This window comes from Haplochromis burtoni, unplaced genomic scaffold (genome assembly GCF_018398535.1).
Source record: "Haplochromis burtoni strain Fernald_Lab_line unplaced genomic scaffold, NCSU_Asbu1 Contig_68, whole genome shotgun sequence".
Lineage (NCBI taxonomy): Eukaryota > Metazoa > Chordata > Actinopteri > Cichliformes > Cichlidae > Haplochromis > Haplochromis burtoni.
In genome coordinates, this window is record NW_024582429.1 from 465,823 (window position 1) to 492,339 (window position 26,517).

At 41.6% G+C, this 26,517-nt stretch overlaps 1 protein-coding gene across 2 annotated transcripts in view; it reads right to left on the reverse strand.

Annotated features, from left to right (window-relative positions):
- The window catches only part of gas7a (growth arrest-specific 7a), a 50,591-nt gene that overhangs the window by 13,622 nt on the left and 10,452 nt on the right, over window positions 1-26,517 (reverse strand). For both annotated transcript variants that reach the window (XM_005924181.2, XM_005924182.3), the window contains exons 3-9: window positions 22,124-22,201; window positions 18,496-18,581; window positions 15,735-15,797; window positions 9,076-9,165; window positions 6,691-6,806; window positions 3,997-4,071; window positions 405-483 (exon numbers count right to left, since the gene is read on the reverse strand). In XM_005924181.2, the coding sequence (XP_005924243.1) occupies window positions 405-483; window positions 3,997-4,071; window positions 6,691-6,806; window positions 9,076-9,165; window positions 15,735-15,797; window positions 18,496-18,581; window positions 22,124-22,201 (587 nt within the window). The remainder of the gene's footprint in view (window positions 1-404; window positions 484-3,996; window positions 4,072-6,690; window positions 6,807-9,075; window positions 9,166-15,734; window positions 15,798-18,495; window positions 18,582-22,123; window positions 22,202-26,517) is intronic.

The window sequence follows — 26,517 nt, forward strand, 5'->3', positions numbered from 1 at the left end:
TTCGGCGTGGGGCTTGTCAGAATACGTAGCTAATTAATTAGACAACAGAGAGCTACGAAAAGCTCAGAGGCAGCCTTTGCTTTATTTAAGGCTGCCTCTGAAGCCACTATGCCGTTTCTGCATCACCGGTAATCGGACTCACAGACGGGTCATTTTCTGTGGTCAACACAGGCGAGGCTGAAGTAAACAAAACCCGTCACCTCAGGATGTGGTCGGATCAAGTATCTGTTTCCACAGCTGACTGAAAACATTCAACACTTGACCTGAAGGTGCACAAAACTGAAAATTTAAGGCAGAAGAAAAAACCTTCATGATTCTGTCTACAGGATAGAATAATAATGCTAAAGTAGAGCTGATCAGCTAATTCAATCCTGGTGTTTAATCTGTATATGAGTAGATTTTACCTTGTTGGAGAACTTGAGGTGAACTTCAGCCTCATCATGGAGACTCTTCTTAAGCTGAGTCCACGCTTCTCCGAGAGTCCTGAGAGAACATCGACGTGAAAGAAGTTAAACTCACAGATCAAAAGCATTGAACGGTTGGGTCAAAGTGTACAAACGAAGCAGAAACAAGATTCAGAATTATTACCTTAACAGCATAAAAAGCAAAAGCAGATTCTGTGCAGCAAAACAAATAATCCATACGTACAGAACCCGAGCAAAGTTTCAAATAATGGTCTCAGCTTATATATAACGAAACAAAGAAAGTCCTCAAAGGACTCTGTGCAGACCTCAACAAACAAAACAAAACAAAAAATAAATTTGCTCGTTTAAGTTTAGCTTTTATTCTTTTCATTACTAGTTTCTTCTTTTCAGTGTTAGCGACAGCTGTAAAAGGCTGATGGAGTATTGTCGTCACCCGCTGGGCAGAGGGAGTGGAAACCCAAGTTTGAGAACAACAAGTCGCTTAGGATGTCAAATTGATACCACAGGTGGACGGGCAGCTGCCAGTATTTTTTATAAATGATACCAAAGGATCATATTTGTCAAGGCCATGGATCAAAATGTCATGTAGTGTGCTGTGAGCGGCAGGAGGAAGGACCCAAATGCAGGACTCATAAAGGGCAAAAATTAAACTTAAAGCAGCAGCTTTATTTGCTGGGAAAACTCAAACATGAATATAAGGAAACTAAAACCAGAAACACGAAGCACTAACTAGAAATCTGGGGAAACTAGAAAATAGAACTGAACAGCTAAATAGAAAGCTACCACAAACACAGAGGAGAAAACACAGCGTGGAGAGGATACGATGTGACGCCTGACAAAGAGAAACACAGGACTTAAACACACCAGCAGGACAACGAGAGGATGGGGAACAGTTGGTAACACAGCTGGGACAAATCAGACCTAATGAGACAAAGGAAGCAAAGCAGAATACATGGACAAAGGACACAGACTGTCAAAGTAAAACAGGAAGTATAACACAGAGGAACATGGAGGAACACGCAGACGAGCGTCACAAGACGAGGAACATGAAAAAGACAAAATAACAGAAACCAAAATCCTAGGACTAAAAATATAACACAAGCAGAACCAAAACCCATGAATCACAATAATCAAAGAATATAACTAAAACCCACACAAAGACACTGCGTCACAGACCCAGTACTGTGACACAAAAAGCTCAGAACATCAATACAAACATGTGACTGACAGTTTGCAAAAATCCAAAGCTTCTTCAGCCTGGTTGTGTTGGAAAATTTCACCAAACTGACAAAAGGTAGAACACACTTTTCTTTTTTTGAGTTACTTTCATAAGAATGCAGGATTGTTTCTGGTTCTGAACTCTCCTTTTAGTGGCAGCAGTTTGATCCCTGGCTCCTCCAGCCTGTACGTCCAAGTACCCTTGGGCGGGATACTGAACCCTGAGTTGATCCTGAAGCATCTTTTGGACTGTGTGTTAGATTAAAAGTGCTTAGGCATAAAAAAGTGAATGTGTGTGTTTGAATGGGTGAATGTAGCAAGAAGGCACTGAGAAAGCTCAAATTGAGCAGAAAAACATTTTAAAAGTACCAGCCCGTTCCTTTTTTTTTGTCTTAGCTTTATACTGTCACTGAGAACAGATGTCAGAAGAAATTTGGTTTAAATATAGAGCGGCCACAAAAGTAGAGGAGGTCAAATGAATTATTTTGTTCAAGTAGCTACACCAAGCCCCAGTTTAAGATAAACATGGATTATTTTAAACTATGAGTCATGCAAAGCTACTCTAGTCCCAGAATGAAAACATGAAGCTGGAAATGAGCAGAATTTGTTACCATGTCTTTTAAGATGATCTCGAGATTGTACAAACAAAAATAATTATTGATATTCTATGTATATGTTTGACCTGATGCTTTGTATGTTTGAATGTGGGGGAAATAAATAACGATCTGAGTGTGTTTGAAGAATTGGTTTGACCTCCTGCTGCCCTGTGAACATCCTACGACCAAACTGATCAATACAAGCAAAGGTCAGTCCAGAGCAAAGCAGTACATACTGATCAATCATGACATCAAAGCAGAGAAGCAGTGTGGGGAATGTTTATGGACTTACCTGATAATGCGACATAGTCTGCATAGGCTTTAATGAATACTGGTAGCAGAATACTTATTGAATGAGTACTTCAGTCTGTTAGCACTAATTAGCAGGTATCAGTTTCTGTGTTATGGCTGCACCTTTAGCATTAGCTCGTAACTTAGCACTCTGTCTGAATATGGTCACTTCTGGCTACAAAACCCCAACATGAAGGTCAAAATGCTAAAGTTGATGCTTCACGATAACACAAACCAGTGGGTGACAACTGGTTTCATATAGAGCACTTGTAGCTCAGTCCCAACAGAATAAAAAAATGGACAGCAACCTCCACGCCACTGTCATCTCAACAAGAATAAATTAAGTTGATGAATTTCATACAGATCCTACATGATTTAATTACGTTCACCACAGAAACATGAAATTATTTTGTTCACATTACAAGTTTGAATTTTGTAAATGTAATAACTGCCCACTTTCCTTTTTTTGAGCGTACCTAACGTGCCTGGTTGCCGTCATAGCAACGCCTCTGGTTGTCGTCATAGCAACGTCATTAATATGCAACACGAACGCTTTAAAAAAAGGTGGACGTCGAGGCAAGAATATACCCGCTCCTCGGTCTGTGGCTTGAGAGATGCTCTCATGACTCATCAAGTGATGCTACTGACCAGCCAATCGGTGGCATGCAGTCTGATGACGTCACATTTTAGTCAAGCCGAGTAGGTACTAATGGAAAAGGGCCTCATGTGCATCTTCTACATACAGTGTGCGGTTTAGCTGCATACACCCCATAAAGAAAAGAGAAACACAAACCATTGGTAATGTAAATTTCTTAGGCCAAACCCAAATGCAGCAAATGCAAAATATAAAATCAGTTTGTTTGCACACTTGATTTAAATATTTTCTTTATAGTTCACGTCTTGAGAAAGGAAATACACATGTAACAGGATCAGTCACACAAATCTCAGAGTTCCCACCTCTCACATCTAATCTTGTCACTAGTTAGTAAATATGGCCCCATGCCATCAATGCTGTGTTTTTCAATCATTTCAAATAATATTATAAATATTTATAATTATCATAATATTTTAAAGTGGTCACCTAAACTTGTTTACTGGACATTTTTTTATATATCTCATTGAATTCTTTGATATTTGATCTTCAGGTTGCATCTAATTTAATGTAATACAGTTTTTATGAGTGTCGGGAAAGCAGTTAAAGTCCACCGTTGCCAAGCCTTTCCCTTTCTACCAACTGCTTCTGGGATCGACTCATAGGCCGTCGTGTTATTTTGCCGACAGACAAACACGATGACAGGAGTCCTCTCTGAAAGCAGCATCAAACACAAACAGGATGAATCTATTTTAAAATCGTCCTATCTTTAGAAGCGGTTCTGGTGATTATTGAAACTGTCTCCTGTTTCAAGAGGAAGCTTTTTGAGCTGCACTCACTGATTCATCTCACAGCTTCTGTTTACTGCACTCACCCTTCCTCCTGCGCTGCCAGGGGGCTGAGAGACAGCTTGGAGAGGTTCTTGGCATATTCCTCCTCAATCTTTATCCTGAAACACAAACAACAAGATGAGGAACTGTCAGCTGCCTGGCTCAAGGGAGGACAGACAGAAACATCTTCAGTGGTTGGAAGAAAATACTTTAACACAAATACTCTTCTGACAGGAATCTTAAAAAAATCCAACACCGGGCATAGCTCTAAACCCTCGTACATCGGCAGCCCAGCCGAGCCCCTGCTTTGCTTTACAGCAGTTCATTTTCAGAGTGGCTCTTCACGCCTTCATTGTGAGATTTACTAATTTTCGCCCCGGGCTGCGTTCAGCCCCGGTAGCCGTGTTTGTGCCCTCTGTGACATTCACTACCTCACATTTACCGGCCACACCTGAGTAAATCTGTCACCCAAAGAAGGTCACCAGGCCCGTTCCTTGACTTAATGCCTTGACTTAATTCTCACAGGCACCGAGCAACCCAGAGAAATGGGAAAAGGTCAGCTCCGAGTGGAAATCTTCCCATAGGAACTGGGAATCTTGAGTCAATTCTAAGTATATTCACAGGAGATTCCTCATTCACTTCCCACGACGTGAATGGAGCTTTTGTTGGATAAGGTGGAGCTAATTCTATAGGGAGGCGTGAGATCGGATGTAAAAGTTATTTGTGGTGTTTTTGACGTCCTGGTTCTGATTCAGTAGGAGGATTTTTCCCGCATACGAGAAGATTTGGCACACCCTCGCGTACTCAACCATAAAAGGCATTTTGTTTGTCAAATACCCAGAAATAACAGGAAAAAGCTCAGACTTCTCTTAAGGAAGGTAACACTGACTCTTTGTCTTAATGAAGATGTGGATCAGTCGTGCTGATGTGTAACGGTGACCTCCCAAAGGCTCATTTTGAGCCCAGAAATATCCTGCTGAGATCTACAGCTCTCTAATAACAGAGTGAAACCACACAGGGGAATGTCTGGGATCATTTAACCTGCAACTTTACTGTGTGTGGATTTAATGTGCTGCACATAATAAAATCATTTTAGGTATGCTTTCGTCGAAAAGCTTTCATACACATCAACCAGGCTAAGAGGCTTTCCATTTCTTACAGGGAGCGAAAAAAAGAAATGCTTTATTACAGAGTTTTACTTTAGTTTCAGTTTTTAAGGTTTAGTTTACTTTAGTTTCACTTCATTTTTTGTTCAGTTTCACTTTTAAGGAGGTTTAGTTTCAGTTTATTTTACTTGAGTTTCACTTTTTAAGAGGCGTAGTTCAGTTTGGTTTAGTTTCAGTTTATTTTTTGTTCAGTTTCAGTTTTTAAGAGGTTTAGTTTAGTTTTACTTCTAGCTTTTAAAAAATATTAAGTAGCTGATACGCTCATGCGATACCTCTTTGAACCACAATTTCAAACAGAGACTCATTATAGTGTCAAACTTGGTTTAGTTAACTCTTAGTTACTTTAGTAACTTGACTTACTTAGCTACTTAGCTGAACACAACAACATTACATGACAGGTGTGTTGAAATATGAAATGATTGACTGAATAGGAGTGTGAATACGCTTGTTCCACAGTGTTTGTTCTTGGTTTAAACCTGGACCTGTAACAGCAGTGTGTAATAACCCTGAGCCACACCACGTGAAGATTTTAAAGTAATTAATAAAATCCTACATTTGTTTCTGTAACGAGTGTGAAGCTGGTTAAATTCTGCGAGGACTGGAGTGATGTGTTGCCTACATCCAGCATTTGTCAGGAGTCTTTCTGCCACGTTTTATACTAACTCTAGATGCGATAACGCTGCATCATTCAGACAAGTGCAAAACTCTTATTGGGAAGAAACGAGGGTGTGTATAAAGTGTCCAGTTACATTACTGGGAAGCACTGTTCTGTCCTCGGGTGTATTTCTAATCTGTACACAGCAAAACTGAAGAAGACTCCATGCTTTGAGCAGGTTGAAACTGAAATGTTGATCAAACACAAAGAACTCAGTGTTAGAGATCTGAACTTTCTCAGCGATGCTGATTTTTACTGCCTAATAACCTGTAATCAGCACCTACAGCATGCATTCACAGGGTGGAACGACCCCTGCCTATTCAGTTTATTTCAATGTAAATTAAGTTATTCAGCACAAAATCACAACAGCAGTCGCCTTAGAGCGTTTTATATGGTAAGATAAAGACGGCAATGATCTAGACAACCCTCTTTGAAAAAGCACTTGGCGATAGCGGGAAGGACAAACTCCCTTTTAACAGGAAGAAACTGGTAGAGACAGAGTAAGGGAGGGGTGAGGGCAGGAAGACGCACTGTGGAGCAGAGCCAAAACACACCGCGAGTGTTTATTAGGGTGATAATGACCTACTGGTAGGAAAAAGAGACCAATGAGTGTGGAATTAATAAAAACAAACGCAAATGACTCAGTGGGTGGATAAGAGTGGGGTCAGATGATCAGAGTTTAGATGAATAAAAAAATACTTATAAAGTCAGTGCAGACTACAAGACAATCGAGACTATGACCAGACTTTTCCGTTAATAGCCTTGGTAATCCTTCCATTCACAAAATGTGGTTTTCCAGCTCCAGCTCTGGGATTATTTCTGACTCCAGAGCAGCTGTGTGTCTCAAACTCTTGTTAGTTAATTAATTTAATCTCCTGACACCAAACTGCTTATTTCCAGCGGAGCCGAGCCGTTACCTCTCGTGGATAAACTCGGCCATCTCCTTCTGCAGCTGTTTGCCCTTCAGCTGCTTCTGCAGGAGAACCTCGAAGCCCGTCACCAACGTGGTGCCCTGGGGGTCTTTCCTGTCGGTCTGAGGAAGAGGAGCGCATCATTCAGTCACAGCAACAATGAGTTCACGGACAGACCGTCCACTAACACCTCCTAGTTGTTTACATCTGAGAGCGTGTGGAGGACCGGGCGGTGTTGTGAGGATGAGCTGCCGGTGTTGAGTCACAAGCCGTGCTCATGAAAGCGTGACTCACACTTGCATGTCAAGGAGGGCATGCGTTGGTGTGCGTGCGTCAGTCACCGGTGGGTGGGTGTGTGTTACATGTGTGTGTGTTACATGTGTGTGTTCCTTTTTTTTTTTCTGAGCACATGAATGTCACACGAACGGTCGGGCCGGGATGTGCGGAGCTCGGCATCATTTGTGACGGCAAAAGAGGAACAGAAGTGTCAGATTCATGTCGCACAGCAGGTCCGAGCAGCAGGTCAGCTGACAAACAAGACAAAACATCGCAACACGACATGACAGGCCGCAAACGAGGAGCCAAACAGCAGCAGAAGAGGCGGCAGGGGGACGAGGATTGGATTTCAGTCACTTAGACAGGCTGAAGGGTTTTTGTGTACAAATCTAATTAAGGATGGTAATGTTTGGAAAATTGCAGGAGCCACGGGAGAGACGTCATTTGTGTTTGCATGAAAACCGATAACAGGTTTTGTCAAATGAGAAGGAGAGTGCTGGATCGACATATTGACCGTTTTCTGTCAGCGCACATAATTTAATGTGAGCGTTTTGCTTTTATCTGCTTTTAGCGGCAAAGATTTGCTCAAATGGTCAACAAAAGGTGCTGACTGGAATAAAACAGATCCTTTGTGTAATGCTTGAAAAGGCTAGTTTATGTGCTGGGTAAGAAAAATGGAAGATCCAACGTCACATTTGCAAAGAAAACAATCACTTTACAGGGAAGAGCTGCATGGATCCTCATGTCTGTAGTTTCATCACAAAATAGGACTTTTAGGACTTCCTGTCTTTTATTAAGCTTATCCACATTTTCAGATTTAATGATGATTAGATACCAAAATATTCTAGTTCTGGATTCAGAACATTGAACATTGATCGGTCAAGAAAAGATTCATGTTCTGTGGCTGGTTTTTCTTCATTAGTGAAAGGTTCCTTTATTTGCTTGTTCAGTCTACACTTAGGTAAAGTCAGCACCCAATGGGCAAAGAAAAACACTGTCACATGGCAGGAAGAAGACACCAAAGATGGGTCAGAGAACATCCAAGTTGATCCATCCACAACACGAGATTAGTCATTAATATCTCACTGTTTATAGCACCTGGTGTATGAGCGTCTACCAGAAGTCTTTAATTTAGGCACCAGAAATCTTATGGCACTTTCTAGTCCGCCTATAGCAGCGGTCTCCAACCTTTTTTGCGCCACGGACCGGTTTATCCCCGACAATATTTTCATGGACCGGCCTTTAAGGTGTCGCGGATAAATACAACAAAATAAAACTAGTACTGGTACCGAAAAAAATAAGATTTATTCATAACACGTGAAAAGACCCAGGAAAACCGAGTTAACGATAAAAACGATAACAAAATAACGCTGAAAACCGATAAAAACCCTGAAAACCATACATTTCACACCTGAGCCTCTACTCTCGCGGCCCGGTACCAAACGACTCACGGACCGGTACCGGTCCGAGGCCCGGGGGTTGGGGACCGCTGGCCTATAGGACAAGATCATGTGTTATGTGAGTGTTTCACCATCACCCTGTTGGTGTTTTTCAAATGAGACGTAATGAGTGAAGTGTGGATCTGACAGTGAAACCTCAAGCTCCTTTCCTGATGACTTGTAAGTGAATATCTCAGATAATCCTACTCTCTGACGCTCACGATGACCATAATTTATAGAACGAGCTTCACTTGTTGTTCAGTATGACATGCAACTCATCGGGAAAGTGTTTACTGAGGTCGCAGAGAATCGAAATCGAGGGTTGTTTTCCTGAAGACTTTTGTGCAACCAGAAGACTTTTCCAACTGGAGGAGCTGCCTCCGTGCTGTTTTAAGGCACTTCTAGCTTGGCTTCATTCTTGGTACCTTTCTTGTATATAAATAGATACATTTATGCTTAAACATTTGTTAAAATGGACTTCTAAAATTAAACGTTGTTTACATTTTAATCTATGAAGCCAAAGCTAAAGAGAGTAATGTACAAAGCTAAAAACAGCGGCTGCACTTCACAAAGGTTTCCGCCTCTAAGGCTGCTGATGCTGTCACAGGAGATGCAAAAATAAAGCCCGGGAGCGAGTCAGGACTCTGCTGCGTCTCTGTGTTTTTGAGGAACTCACCCAGAAGTAATCGCAGTAGCTCCATTCGTCCGGCTTGAGGAGCTGCTGCTCCGGACCTTCTCCAGGCAGAGGAAAAGTCACACAGTTTATCTGAAGTAAGAAACGAGAGGAGACAGAAAGGTGACGAGTTATGACCCAACTGAAACAGAGCTGCTGAAGTGCTGCGGGAAGGAAACTAAATGTGGAAGCAAGCAAGGTTAGAGTTTTATCTGGATCATGCGCATGGCAGGAAAAAGGTCAGGCGTGAGTAAACGTATGTGGCGATGAGGAAGGTGACCCATGGAGGCTTCAGGGAGGAGAGAGAGACAGACTATCACCGAAAACAAAGAGAAAGCATTTCTTCTGTACAGCTCAAATCGAACAAATTAACTTTGTAAACTTGACAATATGTAGTGTGAGAGATAAACACACCCAGCACTCAGCCTGAATACAGACTCCATGGTCCACAGCGTCTTCAATTACTCTCTGAGTTGCAATTATGTAATGTTCACCATCTGCGAGTCCTCCCTCCTGGCACTGCAAGATACCCTCTGTGCCATGTCAACCGCTGCTGCAAACTGCATGGGCATCCAGGCAGGCTGCTTCATCCACAAACGCACAAAAACACACACTGACTCACACTGTTTACAGCATGAGTTCACCACTGTACTGCTGTCACACAGGCTGGAGAGAAACAACATCTACCAGCTGCTTCTTTCTTTTCACTCCAGCATGTGAAATAAAGAGCAGGACAGGGCTCGTTTTAAGCAACACAATATCAGTCATGTGCATCCAGGTTTACCTCTCCAGCTGGTGAGCGATGCTTCAGGATTAAAGTTTGGGGTAGATTCAAAGCCAGGGAAGATTTATTCACAGCACACTCTGTGTGGTACCCATCAAACTAAATATAAAGCATCAAGCAGAATGCTCAAAAACAAAGCGGTACTTTTGCTATTATTGTGTGGGTGGAGCTCCTGCTTTGATAGCAGATCTGCAGAAGCCAGTAAACATGGATCTCACACGCTGCTGTTCGGGAATTGGTTTATCTTTCACAGTGTTTTTCATATATTCAGTGCTTCTCTAGTGCCAGTGTTTTAATGAAGCCATTCTCAGGTCTGGAGTGCTGCGGCTCACTTACATAAGAGAAAATGCCATGAGGCCAACATCACCTTAAGCCTTCACTCTACTCAAAATGCAAGAGAAAGTGATGTATGTCCTTGAAATTGTTATTCAAAAAACACAAGCAACACAGGTAGTTGGTTATAAACTGCTAATGCTACACAACCATAAGACACAAGAAAGAGTAATGAGTGATATTACAACCAACCAAAATCTTTAATTTACTTATTAAAGTAAATTTATTTAGTAAATTCTTTTAGAGTAAACTACGGCCCACCTGCAGGACCTTCATGGCCGAAGAGGGTCCCAGCCCACACTTTGGGAATCCCTGTTTTAATAGGTTGACATGTAAGTTAAAAGATGGTTGGATCTAAGAGCATCCACAGTACAATAGATGGCCAGTTTAGCATACCTTGGATAATAAGAAAGAGTAACCTTTGTCCTTTAGATGCAGATGGACAGCTGAGTCTTGTCCTGTGGAGGTGGCTCTTCTATGTTGTGCCATGCGCTTGTGAAGTGGCTGTTTGGTCTCTCCAATGTAGAGGTCTGGGCAATGTGAAGGTCACTCTTTCGAGGATTCCAATGTTCTCATTTTGGACAGAGAGGACAGATGGTTTGAAAGAGGAGTGAAAGAAGCATCTATGTCCACTGTGAGCGACCATCTTTGAACAGAGGCGGGGGTTTACGACACCAACTCTCTGCCATCTATAATCCAGTTTTGAGATTTTCCCTTCCCAGACGCCTTAATGCCCACTCACATCCTGGGCCATCTGACCTCAGGAAATCACATGATAGGGTGGGGCCAGGTTTCACAATGTGCTCACCTGAAACTCTGGCTGATTGTGACCCACACCCGTTTTCACACCTTGGCTCATGTGATTAGGTGGAGGATCATCAGGGGGTCATTTTGTCCCTCTTTTGGGGTGAAACTCCCACTGGGTTTATATCTGGGACTCTCCACCATTTGACCCTCGAACTGAAGAAGCTTCTCGGATGAGAGGTGAAACGTCTTCAAGCAACTTAAAGAAGTCCAGATGCTTTTCTTTCCAAGCTCCTTAGACTACGATGACCTGGATGACTGAGAACCTTCACAGACAATTGGAACAATACTTGGTCTGCGACACTCAAGTACACATATTGAGAAAGGGCCACAGTCTCCAACCAAATAAAAACTTACTTGCTAGCAGAGAAGCGAGCTAAGATTAGCCAGCAAACTGTTACGGTAAACAGTCATTCATTTCAGTTGGCTGTTCAGGTAACATTAACCACATTATTGGGTATTCAGTTTATGTAGGCATCTTGTCTCAAACTCAGCTTTGACACCTAAAACCAAGAAGTATTTCAAGCCAATGTTAGCAAACACCAGGCTACTGGCATGACCAAATTGCTAAGATGGCTAAGAAATTTCTTTTTAATACAGTCACAGAATAATTAAAAAGGATTAAAAGTTTTTTTTAAGTGTAAATGCTCTATATTGCTATATAAATATAGTCTATATTTATTTATACCAGGGATTATAAAGTGTAATATGTACCCATTTTAAAGCAGCTTTGTTTCTGGCCCCTACCATTTCTAGCTTTCACTTGAAAATGGTTGCTCTTTAGCAACAAAAAATATATATGTATATATAAATATATATATATACACATACTGTCTTTAACGATTGTCTCTTGCTGTCTTCTGCACTGTAGCTGTGGCCAAATACAATACCATAAGAGCAAACCAAAACAGTAAAGCCTTGGAGGCTGGAAAAATACACAAGGAAATAAAATTCACAATGAAGCTACGCTAAGCTGATAATTATCTATTTTAGAGGCAGATGACGCCTGATTTTTAATGGTAAAATAAAAGTGTCATACTTGTGTATATTACAAGCTCTCCTGTACAAGCCATGCAGTAGATTTATGACGCAAACATCTTTATGTTGGAGGGCTCAACAGAGAAGGCAAGAAAGAAGTATAGAACAGTTAATGTTTTTAGATTTTCAGTATTTGTGACAGAGGAGTGTGAATATTTCCATATACAGGTATATTTCCACATAAAACCTTGATTATTTTGCACTTAAAACTTCACCAACCCCAGCATTAATATGTAGTGGGCTTCCTCACTCTCCTCTCTTTGCCACCACAAACAAAGCATCATAACAACTTCCAAAAAACAGAACGTAAAATAGATGAGTAATGCTCTTCTTCTCTTTGTTATATAATCGCTAAAATCCAGAGGACATGTTAATATGGCAAACTGCCAGTGAAACTCACGGGCATGGTAGCAAGCTAATAAACAACATTAACTCACAGCAGCACATTTTAATGTAAAGGAGCAGCGGTGTGATTTACTCTGTGTGCAGACCAGTCACTTTGTTCATTTTCTGCCTCAGAGACCATACTGATTGTCATGGGCACCAGATTTTCCATTACACTGGCTCCACATTTATCATGACTGTTGTTTATCTGCCTCTCACATCCAGCAAAAAATGAGACCATTCATCTAAGGGAAGCCTGTCTGGCTAACTTACTTCTCCCTGATGGCTGCTTAGTGAGGTACTCTGGGGCTGAGAATAAAATATTAATATAGATTACCTTTATGCCACAGCGTGTGATAAATCAGACCGAGGCCAGTCTTGGGGGGGTGTTTGAAGTCCAGCCATCGGGCTTGACTGTTTGAATTTAGCACAAAACAAAGCTGCAAGCTATATATGAGTGTAGATTTGCTGAGTGAACTGGCACATTTAGTCCTCAGTCAGCATTCATAAGCATTCGCCCTCATGAGAGTTTAGTATCCAAGCTACAGGCAATGCTTATTTCATTACATATTTTTGTGTTTATTTATTTTGCTGACGAGAGTCGGGGGGGGGGGGAATCAAGTCAAAGAACAAATGGTCCGTGAGAGACGTAAACCTGGCAGATGAACAAACAACTGAAACGCTCTCTTGCGAATGTTCGTTTTCGAGCAGCATATAGCACATTTCCTGCAAGACTCCACCTTCACAGCCGTACACAGGTTCACCTTACTATAAACCCCCACTCAGTTTTCTTCTTTATTGTCTGTTAATATTGTTTCCAAGCCTGGGAGCAACCAGGAATGTTCTTAGTTTATTAGCTGATAAAACAGGAGACAAAACGAGGTTAATCATTGTTAATACAAATACTAACTGTAAGATACATTTAAAGCCATTAATCACATATACAGGTTTAATATCTAAAACATGTTTTAGATTGAAGGTAGCTGAAATATATGGTGCCATTTACACCATTTGCACACACAGATGTTAGGCAGCATTGACACCGATTAATTTCAGGCTTCAACGCTCTTGCTTCTCATTCACATGCATTGGATGATGTCACATGTTGCTGAACTGAATTATGGCTCCGTCGCTTCACTTTGCTCATGAGAATGATGCGGTGGCGTGCACAGGCATCAAAAAATAGGAGCTAATACTAACTTTTAATTGTAGCTTGGCTAGCTTGCTTTTGATAAAGGCTGGTTGCTAGCATAATGCTGCAGTCACAGCCTGAATGCAAATCACAGACTTGTCTATGAACACTATCCCGCTCTTGGCCATACTGTAGTGATACTGAGCAAAGAGCAACACAAACCAGAAATGGAGAAGGTTTATTTTACTTTGAAGGTGAAATTTTCCATTTTGTTACATTTTTTCAAGTTTTACTAGCAGTTAGCGCGTTTGTGTACTGCTAGCGACCAAAGCAATCGATTTCATCCAGTAACCTCCAAGAACGAACGACGCGGAACAGATGCGTTTCCCTAGCAACCAGTACTTAAGTCACATCCATTTTGGCTCTTGATCAATGTTCACACGATGCCACATGAAATATGAGCGTAATGATACCTAGCCACTTTATGAGAGATCATATGTTAATTAGCTGAACTTTTCTGGCATTTACTTTTTCAGCAGCAGCAGCCCAGATACGTTTTTTTTTATTTTACTTTTCAGAAATACTTAACATCTTCTGATAGTGAGCCAGCTTGGTAGCTAACTCTGATGAACCTTGTGAATCCTTTTCACGGTAACATGGCAAAAAATCTGGACCGTGTTTTAACTCTTCTTTCCATTTGTTCGGACCCAGATTGCCGTTTCTTCACTGAAACCTCCTCTGCAAAGATGCCAGCTGACGTGGTACCGAGCACGTGCAGCCCAGCAACAAGTCAAACCACAGGGGCATGAATGTTTCACTAAAAACCTCAAGTTTCAAAAATTATTAAATCTGATCCGATCGGTCAGATGTGGTGAAGGTGAAAACAAGGTCGCAAGGCGGCTGCTTCTCGTGTGTGAAGCCTCGGCGCCCCGCGAGGGTCCATTTTGCCAACAGTCATGGATGTGAGCGTCTCCATGACAACTGTGGAGGGGTTGTGTAACGTGAGGTGCACCACGACGAACAAAAAGACACCTCTGAGGGCCGACGTCACTGATTTAGTTGTTATCACCTGTATTTTTTTCCCCAGCTGCTGCAGAGACATTTAGCATGCATGATTGTTTTTTTTTCTTCCCAAGCATCAAGACTTCCCAGAAATTCCTCTTTTTTTTAGTGGAGAAGGAAAGAAATCTCTCCATGAGAACTCTTTGGATGAAGCCAAAGAACAACAATAGATCTGCGAGCTGTGAAAGGCTTTGGAAAAGCAAACAAAGAGGAGGAAGAAATAATCTTCAAAACAGTATGTCTTCTGTGAATATCTGAATGGTTCCCCCCTCCCTCTCAAACCACCACCACCACTTTCTCCTATGGCGGTGTTTTCCATTTCAACACCCATTAATCAGTGCTATTGCCTTTGTCACCATGGAAACTGGACTTGCTGCATCTCTCTCAGGTCTGGTGGTGTTTTTCACAATAGCCAGACTGACGGCTCCCGTGGCTGCAGCAGGTCAGCGAGCCCACCGAGTGCAAAATCAGCCCCTCGCGAGACACAAAACCCACCTCTGTCTGCTTCTCCATCAACGCACGACCGCCTAACCGCTGCCCCCCACCACCCCCTCACCACAGCCTGCATTATGGACTGAGAGATTACATAACTGCAACTACTGTCTGGGTATCTTCACACAAAGCTACTGTGTGCATTATAGAAAAAAATCCCTGCACCATGGTGAAGACCTCAGTTTCTACTCCGAGTGTGACCTGCAGAGGGTGATAACAACTGGAGGAGACAAACACACACTTAATCTGACATATCATAAAAATACCAACAGGATTCTACAGGCTCCTCACTTATCAGTCATTAAAAACACATCAGACAGTCTCCAAAGCGTGAATTAATCTTTGACAGACATAAAATCAATATTATAGACTGAGGCCGCTCAAGTCAATGAGACCGATATGAGTGCGAGACTCCCGCACAGCTTCTTCATTCAGATGATTGAGGTATCCAGTATTGCAGGGAACCCCCTCACATGTAATGCATTATAATTTGAGTTTAACGTCAACAGATGGTAAAAGAGAAAAAACAAGTGATTTGAACTTAATTGAGGTGCATGAGGAGCTTCAGCAGAGGATGCACAGATAGAAGCACAAAGAAGGAGAAGAGGAAGGATTAAGTTTCTCAGTACTCACGGTGATCTTGGTCTCCTTGACCTCCTTGATCTGCCTCTTGGCCGGCGAAACAGAGCCGGGGGGCTGCGGGGCGAGACAGGAGGGATCGTCAAAACTCTCCTCAGTGTCAAAGCTGGCTTCCATCATCATCCCTCTCACCTCCTCCTGCTTCTCTATTCTGGGAAAGCCTCACTCTCTCCTCTCTCCTTTCTCTTTCCCTCCACGCACCAAGGCTGCCAACGGTCTCACAAGCCGCGGAGTGAGCGGAGAGGAGTTGCGTTGCAGGAGGGGGAGGGAGGGAGGTGTGTGTAACTGCGGTGGGAAGGTAGCATGAGGGAGGAGGAGGGAGGCAGTAAGGGGAATTGTGGCGGCTGTGGGAGCGTGACAAAGTCTTGCCTCTGGTTAATCTGCTGTCACATGAGTTTTAAGGTTGTAGACCAATCACCACCTCACCTCCACACCTGCCTTCCCCTTTCACCTCACCCACTGATGTCCATGCAGGAGGAGAGATAAAAGATGAAGAAACATCACTGAGCTAGTTCAGGGATGGAGGCACTGGAGGATGGGAAGAAGGGAAATTTGCGAGGAAAGAAGAAAAAAGAGAGAGGACAAGGAGGCAGATGAGGAGGAGGGGGGGGGGGGGTATTTACATGATCCTTGCCCCCCCTCCCTCCCCAGAGACCCAGATAGTGAGGGAGGAGGGAGCAGCGAGGCGTAGGTGTTGGTGATGGGGGTTGGCTTGATGGAAATGGCTGAATGATGATATTTAAGAGACAAATTACAACTGGGAGGAGGGGGGAGAGAGCAGGAGGGAAAACAAGCAGCCAATGAGAAGCAGCGTCTCTGATTGTGTGTGTGTGTGTGTGTTTGGGAATGAGACGCATGCACATTTCAGGGTTAAGCAAGTGTTCAGCACTGCTGTGTGTAAACAGTGTGTTTACACCGGCAGCTACATCGCTATCGTCTTCCTCACGTGATGCCGCTTCACCCGAGGCATTGAACGTAAAAGCTGCGCACGGAGCAGCTTCCTCGCCACACCTTCGTACAACACCCACCTGGTCCAACAACAACACCATCAAACGAGAACGACACCGAGGAGCGCGACAAACATGTTCTCACCTTGGTCGTGCAAAACATGGCGGCTGGCAGCTCTGACCGCAACAACCACAGTCCAGGTTTGGCGGGATCCGTGGGCCCGGCGCTCCCAGTGTGAGCTTTGATTATTTGTTATTATTTTTTGGCTGGCCTGCTTCTTCACAAACTCTAACATTTGTCCAAATCTCAGACGCCCATATGGCCTAACTGTCCGTCCACCTATACTCTCCTGTGTGATCATGACACTGTATGCCCTCATCTGACTCGTAATTAGTCACGTGGGTTGGCATGTAATCGAAGTTGGCCCGGGTCCATCGGAGCTGCGGGAGCGGCCCTGCTTTCAGTGGAAAGAGAGCGCCAGCTTCCTTTGAAGTGGAATCTTTTACAGGAAAACTGTGGCTGTGGTGATATGGGTGATTGTGACCACAGAACAGCCTGACCAAACTAAAGAGCGTGCTGTGAGTGCTGCTCGCTTTTTACAGAAAGGAGGACGCGAAAGGACACGATGCACAAACAAAAACACGCGACTTTTTGGCAGTTCAGAGTTTTAGCAGCAAATCTGGGCGATGTCTCACTGAGCTGAAGTATCTAGTATCCAATCCTGACAATCATTGCTAAAGAGTAAGACAGCCAACAGGGCATCATACAGTAATTCTTTGGGGAACAGGCAGTGATTCAAGACTGCATGGAGGTTCTAGAAAAAGCATAAAAGCTTCTAAATACTGAACTCTGAAGGTGAGCTTTTCCATTTTTATTTAAACAGATGTTTTAACTATTTCTTGCCAAATGTGCAACAAATGAGCGCGCTATCAGCTATTCTTAGTAAATATATCTTCAGAGAAATGAATTCCAAGTGCTCAGATACCAAGGTTACATTCTCAGACTGTGTTGTTATTATCCTAAAGCAATTTCAAACAGTTTTAACCTGAGAACAGCTGCAGTTTGTCATTTTGGAGAAACCTTCAAACCTAAACTTTGCCAAAATGACTGTGATCACCTCATGTTTCAGTTTAAAGTAATAAACAGAGGGAATTTTAGGTTAATTTCTTCCTGGTTTTGGAGTCCTATGCTATAAAAGAAGATGAGACTGGAATAATTACATTTATCAGCATTAATGAGGGTGAAAACCTTTGTTACTGTAACAGCAAATTATTTTTTGACAGCTAAGGAAAATCTACATGTAAGTGATCTTAAATAGACACATGGTGCACTCAGTAAGAAAACTGTCAGAGTGGAGGATGCTTTTAGTAAATAGAAAGCAGTCTTAGCACTTCTGATCTATTCATAGCTTATGAGTTGCTATTAATTTAGAAACGTTACATAAAGGTGATTTGTATGAAATCAAACTTAATTTTGATTAATGATTGTCCAGGTTTATCAACCAATCACCAGTGACGGGGTATCAGATGCTCAAATTTGAGATACTTGTTGGTTAAAAGACGAATGCATTGACCCTGTGAGACTGTGATGGTGATGGTAGGTAACTCTGATGTTAGGTTTGGCAAAAAACCGGATGTAAGCCAACTCCTAAGAAATGGATGTTTTTATTGGACGAGAAAGTGGAAAGTGGAGAGGAGACTTGCTTTGATTAAAATGTGATCACACCATAAAAGTAATCATCATCATCATCATCATCATCATCTGCTGTTACTTCAGACAACATTATTGCGCGCCTCTTTCGGCTTACCTGCTTGTGCATCGCAGGCTTCCTCAGAGAAACATTAGCGACCTCTGCAGGCTGACCTTTCTTTGTGCTGCTGTGGAATCCGTTGGCTCAAGAAAAGCAGATAATTACTCACGTTAGAGTTTAAAGTATTTTTCAGCACTGAGTTGACAAAAACGAGCAGATGGTAAGTGAACGAGTTACATCCTGATATGCAGAATTTCAGAACAAGAAAGAACTAGCGCTGTCAGCGTTAATCTCGTTAAAATGACGTTAACGCGACAAATCTCCGTTAACAAGTTACTGCGGATCGCCCCCGTGTGTGAGGCTGGACGGCGTCAACGTGTTAACAAGCTAACAGCATTGACGCCGTCCAGCCCCATGCACGGGTGTGTTAACAATAAGGTGTTAACATCACCTTATTGTGTCAGACAAATTGAACTGCAGCTGCAGGGATTTATATTTTGATCCAGAGGACAGGGAACACCTGGGAAAGATGCATCAGTTAGGGATTCTCTTTTCACCATAGTGCCCCCTTGTGGAATAAGTAAAACAAAGCAATCTTGTTTATGGCATCATTTGATTTAATTTAGTTGGATTTGGTCGCCATCCATCCAAACATTTTTAGCCAGTCACAATAAAACCATAGATGATATCTCAAATTAAACACAAAGGCAGTGAACGGGTCATCCAGTCATGGTGATGGGAAAAGCGTCATAATGTAAATGGGCGGGGCTTCTACCGTTCAGCCGCTAAATCTGTAGAAGTGTAGAATTCATAAAATATGAATCTACATATTTACAATGTTTATCTACTAATTTTACCCTTGTTGGTTTATACATGAGAGAAATAGTAAAAACTGGCTAACTGATGTTTAGCCACAAATACCTTTTATAAGTAGTGACACTAGAAAAACTACAGCTAAGTTTTTAAATTAAAAAGTAAAAGTCTATAATAAAGGCACACATCCTTGAAACATTTTCTTTACAGGCTACGTCCAACTAAAATAAGACATCAACTCTAGAAACAACCCAAAATATCATGTTAACTAGCTGCTGATTCAGTAATTCATTGAATAATTCAGCAATCAGTGTTTAGCTGTTAGACCCTTTGGAGGACTGAGTATTTTTTACTACTACAGTGTTCTAATTTCACATTGGTACAGTGTGGTTCTGTCCTCAAACTCACACAGAAAAGCATATTGAGATATTCATAATCTGGGCCCTCGGGGTTCACAGCTCTGTGGCATGTCCCTGGTTTCATCCTACAGGCCCATGATGGTTCCTCATTTCTTTGTGATTCATGAGCTGTCGGCTCGTTGTATATCAAACCGGCCCATCTCCAGCTCAAGGTAAACACGTGATCCCGGCAGAGCGTGACCCCCGAGGCCACGCGTCACAGCCGGGGACGCTGATCGGATCAGGGCCCCTCTAGGACACTGAGGCCTCTCCAGAAATAGGGATGAACGTCACTTTACTCAGAAGGGCTCTAAAGAATCCACAACCCTCGGTGACCTTTGTCAGTGACCATAAAACTGAGTATTGGCAGGTTTCTGATCCATGTGGTTTGGACACAAAAGAGAGCAGAAAGGACCCTGTGAGGCCTTCTGTTAAGAAGACAGCTTCAGGGTGAAAATGGGACTCTTGAGGATTTAAACAGAGACAGGAAATGTGGAACAGCTAGCCTGGCTCTTTCTGAAAATACAACAGATCGACTAGTTAATAAACTAATTTTCTCGACTTTCAATGTCGAGAAAATTAGTTTGTGTTGACTATTTCTCACTGACTGACCTCACAAGAACAGCATGAAGAGAGCCAGAGATTATAAATAAGCAATAATTAAATGCAGAGAGGTGAGAGAAAAAGGCAAATGAAAAACACTCAATGCATCATGGGAATCCCCAGCAGCCTAGAGCTATTGGAGTGTATCTAAGGGAGGATTCAGAGTCCCCTGATCCAGCCCTAACTATATGCTTTATAAAAAAAAGTAAAGTTTTAAGCCTAATCTTAAAAGCAGAAAGGGTGTCTGTCTCCAAAGTCCAAGCTGGGAGGTTGTTCCACAGAAGAGGGACTGAAGACTCTGCCTCCTATTCTACTTTTAAACACTCTAGGAACAACAAGTAAACCTGCAGTGTGAGAGTGAAGTGCTCTAATGGGGTGATATGGTACTACAAGGTCTTTAAGAAAGGATAAGGAGTGTTTATGACAACACGCCTGGTACAAAAATCAGATTTTTTAAAGTCACAGTGAAGAGAAACAGAATATGTGAGCAGGAATATTTATGAGTAATGTTAAAATGCAATAAGCATAATGCAGCACGACTGCCTAATGTAGCTAATAGTCCAGTATGGTTTAATATGATATGCTACATTTAGGTAACCACACATCGGCCAACTACCTTGCAGAGATGACAGTCCACATCTGAATGTCTGAACTAAAACCAAAAACAACACATAAGAAAACAAACCTGTAAAGAAAGAAAAGACAAATAACAAACATGGAACTGTGAAAACTGACGCTAAACAGAATATGTCTGGGACCACATCGCATGACATTTTCCAGCAGACATGAAGGCAGACCTGTCTCAGCACCGGCACTGCATCAGTGAAAAAGAGAGCTTCTCTGGTGGAAAAGCAGTGATGGTTTTCAGTGACTGCCTCGTGCAGCTGTGGGAGAAAAAGCATCTGCACACCTGCTTACCAGGAAACATCTCTGATTCTAGCTGATCAGCACAGTCTCTTTATTAACTAAGGAGACAGACTCAGAAGGTGCATGTTTATGTATCTGTTGTCCTTAAACGCGTGTTAGGCAACTCCATCTTATCTTCTTCCCGTTGGATGCCGTGCCGTTATTTCTCCCTGCCTGCTCGGACCAGCTGCTCAGATCCCCGGTTTCCTGTCCAGAGGTCAAAGTCAACATTTGTGCGGCTCAGATCTGAACCGGGCCTTCACTAAACGTCTTTTTCTCCGAGGAGGGATCGCGCTTGCCTGGTTAAACGCTGACAAACTCCCCTGCAGCTGACTGCCTCCCCGGTTGTTCTTCCTCTAAGTGTGTTTGGGCCACATGCCAGCACAAAGAAGCAAACCATCTGCTATGTGCAAAGATGTCGTTAGCGAGGATGCTGGCAGCGATGGAACATAATAAGCCACTCATTAAGAAAGTGCAGGATTTCCTCTCGTAGTGTTGGATGAGCTTCACGATAATGTAGCAGAGAAATGTATTACGAGAGATTTGTCAAAGATTCCTTAAGAGCCTTTTGGAAAAACATTACAGAGTCTCTGGAAAAATGATTAGTATTGTGTCACATTTAGCTGAAGGAACATGGTCTTAGCATAATAAGCAGATTAGCACTGATGATGAATGATTGCCAAAAGGCTTAATATGTCTGACTGGATAAATGTTGAAAAATTAAGTTATAACCTGTAGCTCCAAATGCAAATAACCCCAGTGATGGAAGGAGTTTATGCACCGAGATGACACTCATCAGCTTGTTTTTGTCTCTCTTGGTCATTCCTAACCACACAAACCTCCTTTCTCATTCCTTCAGCGCCTATTTTCTGCTCTAGGTGCTCTTATTTTGTTTTCCGTGTGATTGTGCCTTTTGCAATGCTTTCTAAAAATGGATGACTAGGATGATGAAGGCCAAGTTTTACCATATGGTGAGGAGTTCTGTCGTGCCAGCGGTCTCTGCGGGGCTTCAGCTGACGAGGACGGACGTCGCCATGTTGTTTCTGGAACGATATAAACAACAGGAAGGAGGACAGCGTGGAAAGAAGTCAAAGCAAAGACAAAAACAGAACTTGCTTTAACGTGAATGTGCAGGGCAGCTTCTCAGTCACTACTTCGCAGTTGTTCAAGATTAAGGACGGAAACAGCTTTATAGAGACTTCAGGTGTATAAATATGAAGCACAATAGAGCACAGAAAGTCAAGGATGCCTTAATTTGTTGGTTTCAAAATCTAGACAGTCAGAAGATGCCTTGTGAGACAGTGGGAAGGAAAAACTCCTTTTTAACAGGAGGAGACCTCCAACAGGCTCAGAGAGGGGAAGCCATCTACTGAGACCAGCTGGAAGAAGAAGGGAAGAGAGAAAAGAGCAGCACAGAAAGCCAAGGACAACACAAACGGTGGGAGAGAGTAGAAAGTGAAAAGAAGTCCTGCAGCATGACTGAGGATAGTTCAGGGTCACATGATCCAATCCTAACTATCAGCTTTACCAAAAAAGGAAGTTTGTAGCCTCATAATCAAAGTAGACAGGGTGTCTGCCTCCCACTCACAGAGTGAGGTGCTCTGTTACAATAATATGATACCGTGAGAGATGATGGAGGCTGATCAGGATGTTGTACGAGGAAATCAGGGTTTTATTAAATTTAAATTCTGCATTTAAGAGGCAGCCAATGAAGAATCATCCATCGATGTGCTAGCACAAAAGATTTTTCTAATGTCATGGTGACTTTGTCAGCAGAAGTTGAATTAATCCACAGTTTCTTCTGTTGCAGGAGTGCATGAAGACTCCACCAAGCAGCAGGTTATATGATTGGCTTTTCTGTTTGTTAGCAGGATTACTAGAGACGCTGTGGAGTTACGGCTTACAAGTAATTAACTCTCAAAACATTTTTTCATTCTTTTCTACAGCGGCAGAGGACAAAATTAGATGTTCATGCAGCATCTTCACAAATATAAAACTGAAACAGGGCGACATTGTTATGAATTTCTCCAAAGAATTTCGCAAACTAATTCAGATCTTTCTGCATCCAGAACTTGATTCATGCAGAGAGAAGCTTCTCTCTTGGCTGAGTCGCTGACTGATTTTGTTTTTGCTCTTGTGACAACAAAACAGTCGGAGTCAGACTGCTGTGTGACCAAAGCAGCCCAATGGCCAATAAAAATGTATGTACAGAGGGTATGTTTGTGTACATGTTGGTGTAGAAATAATTTGGTAAAATTTAAATATTAAAATTTTATTTGAAAATGTGGATTCCTGTTTATTTGATTGTTTTTGTGACATTTTATCTGGATTTTTCCCTTTTTGATTTTCAGACCTCATCTCAACACAGAAAAGCTGTTTAGTACTTTAAATGTTATTTTTTTCAGACATTGGAGAAGTGACTGCAGATAAGGGCAAGAGGATAAAGGAGAAGTTTTCGTATCCTGAAAAATGCAATAAAAAAAATTAGACTGTACTCATCCATGTATGCAGTCCTTTTAGGTGCAAAATGCCATTCTGGATAAATTTCAACTGGCTTCCTGTAGTTTAACCGTTTAGCATCAATCATTCCACTTAGCAGAGCAGGAAGTCCTTTACGCTGCAGTAACTGTGGGTGAATTAGTGTCGGTCCTTATGTGCAATCAAACAGCTTCTTCTAAGAGAAACACTAAAGTGTGGATTAGGAGTGATATTCAGCAGCAACGTTACTGTTGTGGCAAGAAAGCTACACACAAATGTCCAAATAGGCATGAAAAGCTTAAAGTCAAGAACTTCTAATATCTGTTATTGCAATGAGGACACTTTAACTTATAAGTCACTGGATATCACATTGCATACTTTATTAATTAATTAATACTTAAATTAGACCTACTAATTTAGGTAGACACTGAAAAGCAATATTTTGGTTTTGTCCGTGTTTTGCTGGTGATTTGTTAGAGCAATGCTCCTGCTATTTCTAATCTGAGTGACTGAATTACTGAGGCCCAAGAGTGAAATTATGGGGAACTCCAGAAGTGTAGTGAATGTGTTTGTTTTTTTTTACACCAGTGGTTATTAAATAATTATGTGTGATCAAAGGCCTTAGTAAATGCAATTTTGTGTCTTCCTGCAAAGTTCTCGATATGTAGGTGAAGGGTGGCAGTGATATAGGCTGTAGTTTTAAGCTGGTTAAGTTTAAATACTATGTGAGGTTTGGGCACTAAGAAGTAGATGGTTAGGTTTAGGTTCTGAAAGCTCCTTGGTTAGTTTTAGGCAATAAAACCTTCTCAGTTACACAGAACAAGAGACTGGTCAACAACCTCCTTCCGGTTGCTACTTGAAATCGTATCCCCCAAACGGTTGGTGAGTGGTTGTTTGAGTTTGCTGGGTGAAATCAGCCGCAAAGAGGGTGCTGCATCAAAAACCTCACTGTGATTGTTTGGTTGCTAGCAGATTGCCGCAGTTGCTCGTAGTTTGCGTAGAAGACGCCAACTTGTCTACAAACACTTGCAGGTGTGTTTGCAAAGTTCTGCCTTTGAAACATCCTGGCTGCAGGAGTACCCTCACTGTGCTAGCACAAGTTTACCTTGTACTAGCAACTTCCAGCAACCACTCACCAACTGGTGAATACACATTTTCCCAAGTGACCTGTGGGTTCCAGTTGGTTGCTGACCTGTTTCTAGCAATCCATTTCACAACTGCCGCCAACCTTCAGCAACTGTTTACCAACTGGTGGGAGAATGCTCAGCTTTCCCTCTGAACAACACAAATAGTAACATTTGTGTTACAAAACATTTGTGTTTCTTTGAACATTCAAGTTTCATTCCAAAGGTCGTTTGTCACTGGTGCAGCCAACATGTTTCAAAAGGCTTTTACTTTGAAGGCAACCGTTCTCTGTTTACAATTAGTTGGCAAATGTTTGCTGAAGGTTGGAATCTTTCATGTAAATTATGGGTGAGTGCAACTGGATGGTCGCCAACCAATCTCTAGGCCAGAGTGACTGAAGCCTAAGGTTTATGCATTAAACATTGTTGGTTAGGTTTAGGAATAAAAAGCATTTTGGTGAGGTTAACACACTATAAACTAATTGGTTAAATTTAAGCACTGAAAAACATCTGGATTTAGGAATATGTTGTTTGGGTAAAACACATCCCTTCAAATCTGTAACTTTAAGAAATGCCGTATTCCAGCGATCCAAACTCAGCCATCAAACAACACCTTTGGTGTAACTGAGCCTTGTCTTTCCAACAAAAGGGTAAAATTGATGCCTTGGCCTCGTGCTGTTTATTAATATCAGCCCATGAAGACATGCACCTGCCACTCTGAGCTCTCTGTTAACATGTTAATCTTACCTGGTATTTCCCTCTCTCCCACATAAACATGGCAAGTGGTTAATTTATATAAATGCTTTTATTGTAAGAAGCTGGAAACACAAAACAATTCTCCTGTATCATTAAATATCTTTAACTGTTCATTGGCAGGAGGCACATTGCTTCATCAGCTGACTGTATACTGTTAGTCAGTTCTTCAGCACCAAAGATTTTCATGCACAATAACAAAGCCTCAGCTCCTGCCTGTGAATCTTTTTCATCATTCCAAATCCCACTCTCATTTTTGCAGCTCCAAAGGGACTAATTCTGTTGTTTGTTTTAAACTTCCATTATTTTCATTCAAATTCCGTCGTTTTCATTTTAATTCGTTGTTTTCTTTTTAATTCTGTTGTTTTCATACAAATTCTTTGGTTTTCGATCAAATTCTGTTGTTTTCATTCAAATTCTGTTTTTTTCATTCAAATTCCATTGTTTTCATTCAAATTCTATTCTTGTCATTCTATTTCCATTGTTTTGATTCAAATTCTGTTCTGTTCATTCTAATTCTGTTGTTTTCATTCAAATTCTATTCATTTCATTGAAATTCTGTTGTTTTCATGCAAATTCTTTTGTTTTTGATCAAATTCTGTTCTTTTCATTCAAATTCCATCGTTTTCAGTCAAATTCGATTGTCTTCATTCAAATTCCATTATTTGTTCTCAAATTCTGTTGTTTTCATTCAAATTCTGTTCATTTCATTCTATTTCCATTGTTTTGATTCAAATTCTTTTCTGTTCATTCTATTTCCATTGTTTTGATTCAAATTCTTTTTTGTTCATTCTAATTCCATTGTTTTCATTCAAATTATGTTCTTTTCATTCTAATTCCATTGTTTTCATTGAAATTCCGTTGTTTTAATTCAAATGCAGTTGTTTTCATTCTAATTCCACTCTTTTTATTCAAATTCAATTGTTTGTTTTAGAATTCTGTTGTTTTCATTCAAATTCCATTGTTTTCATTCAAATTCCATTGTTTTTGATCAAATTCTGTTG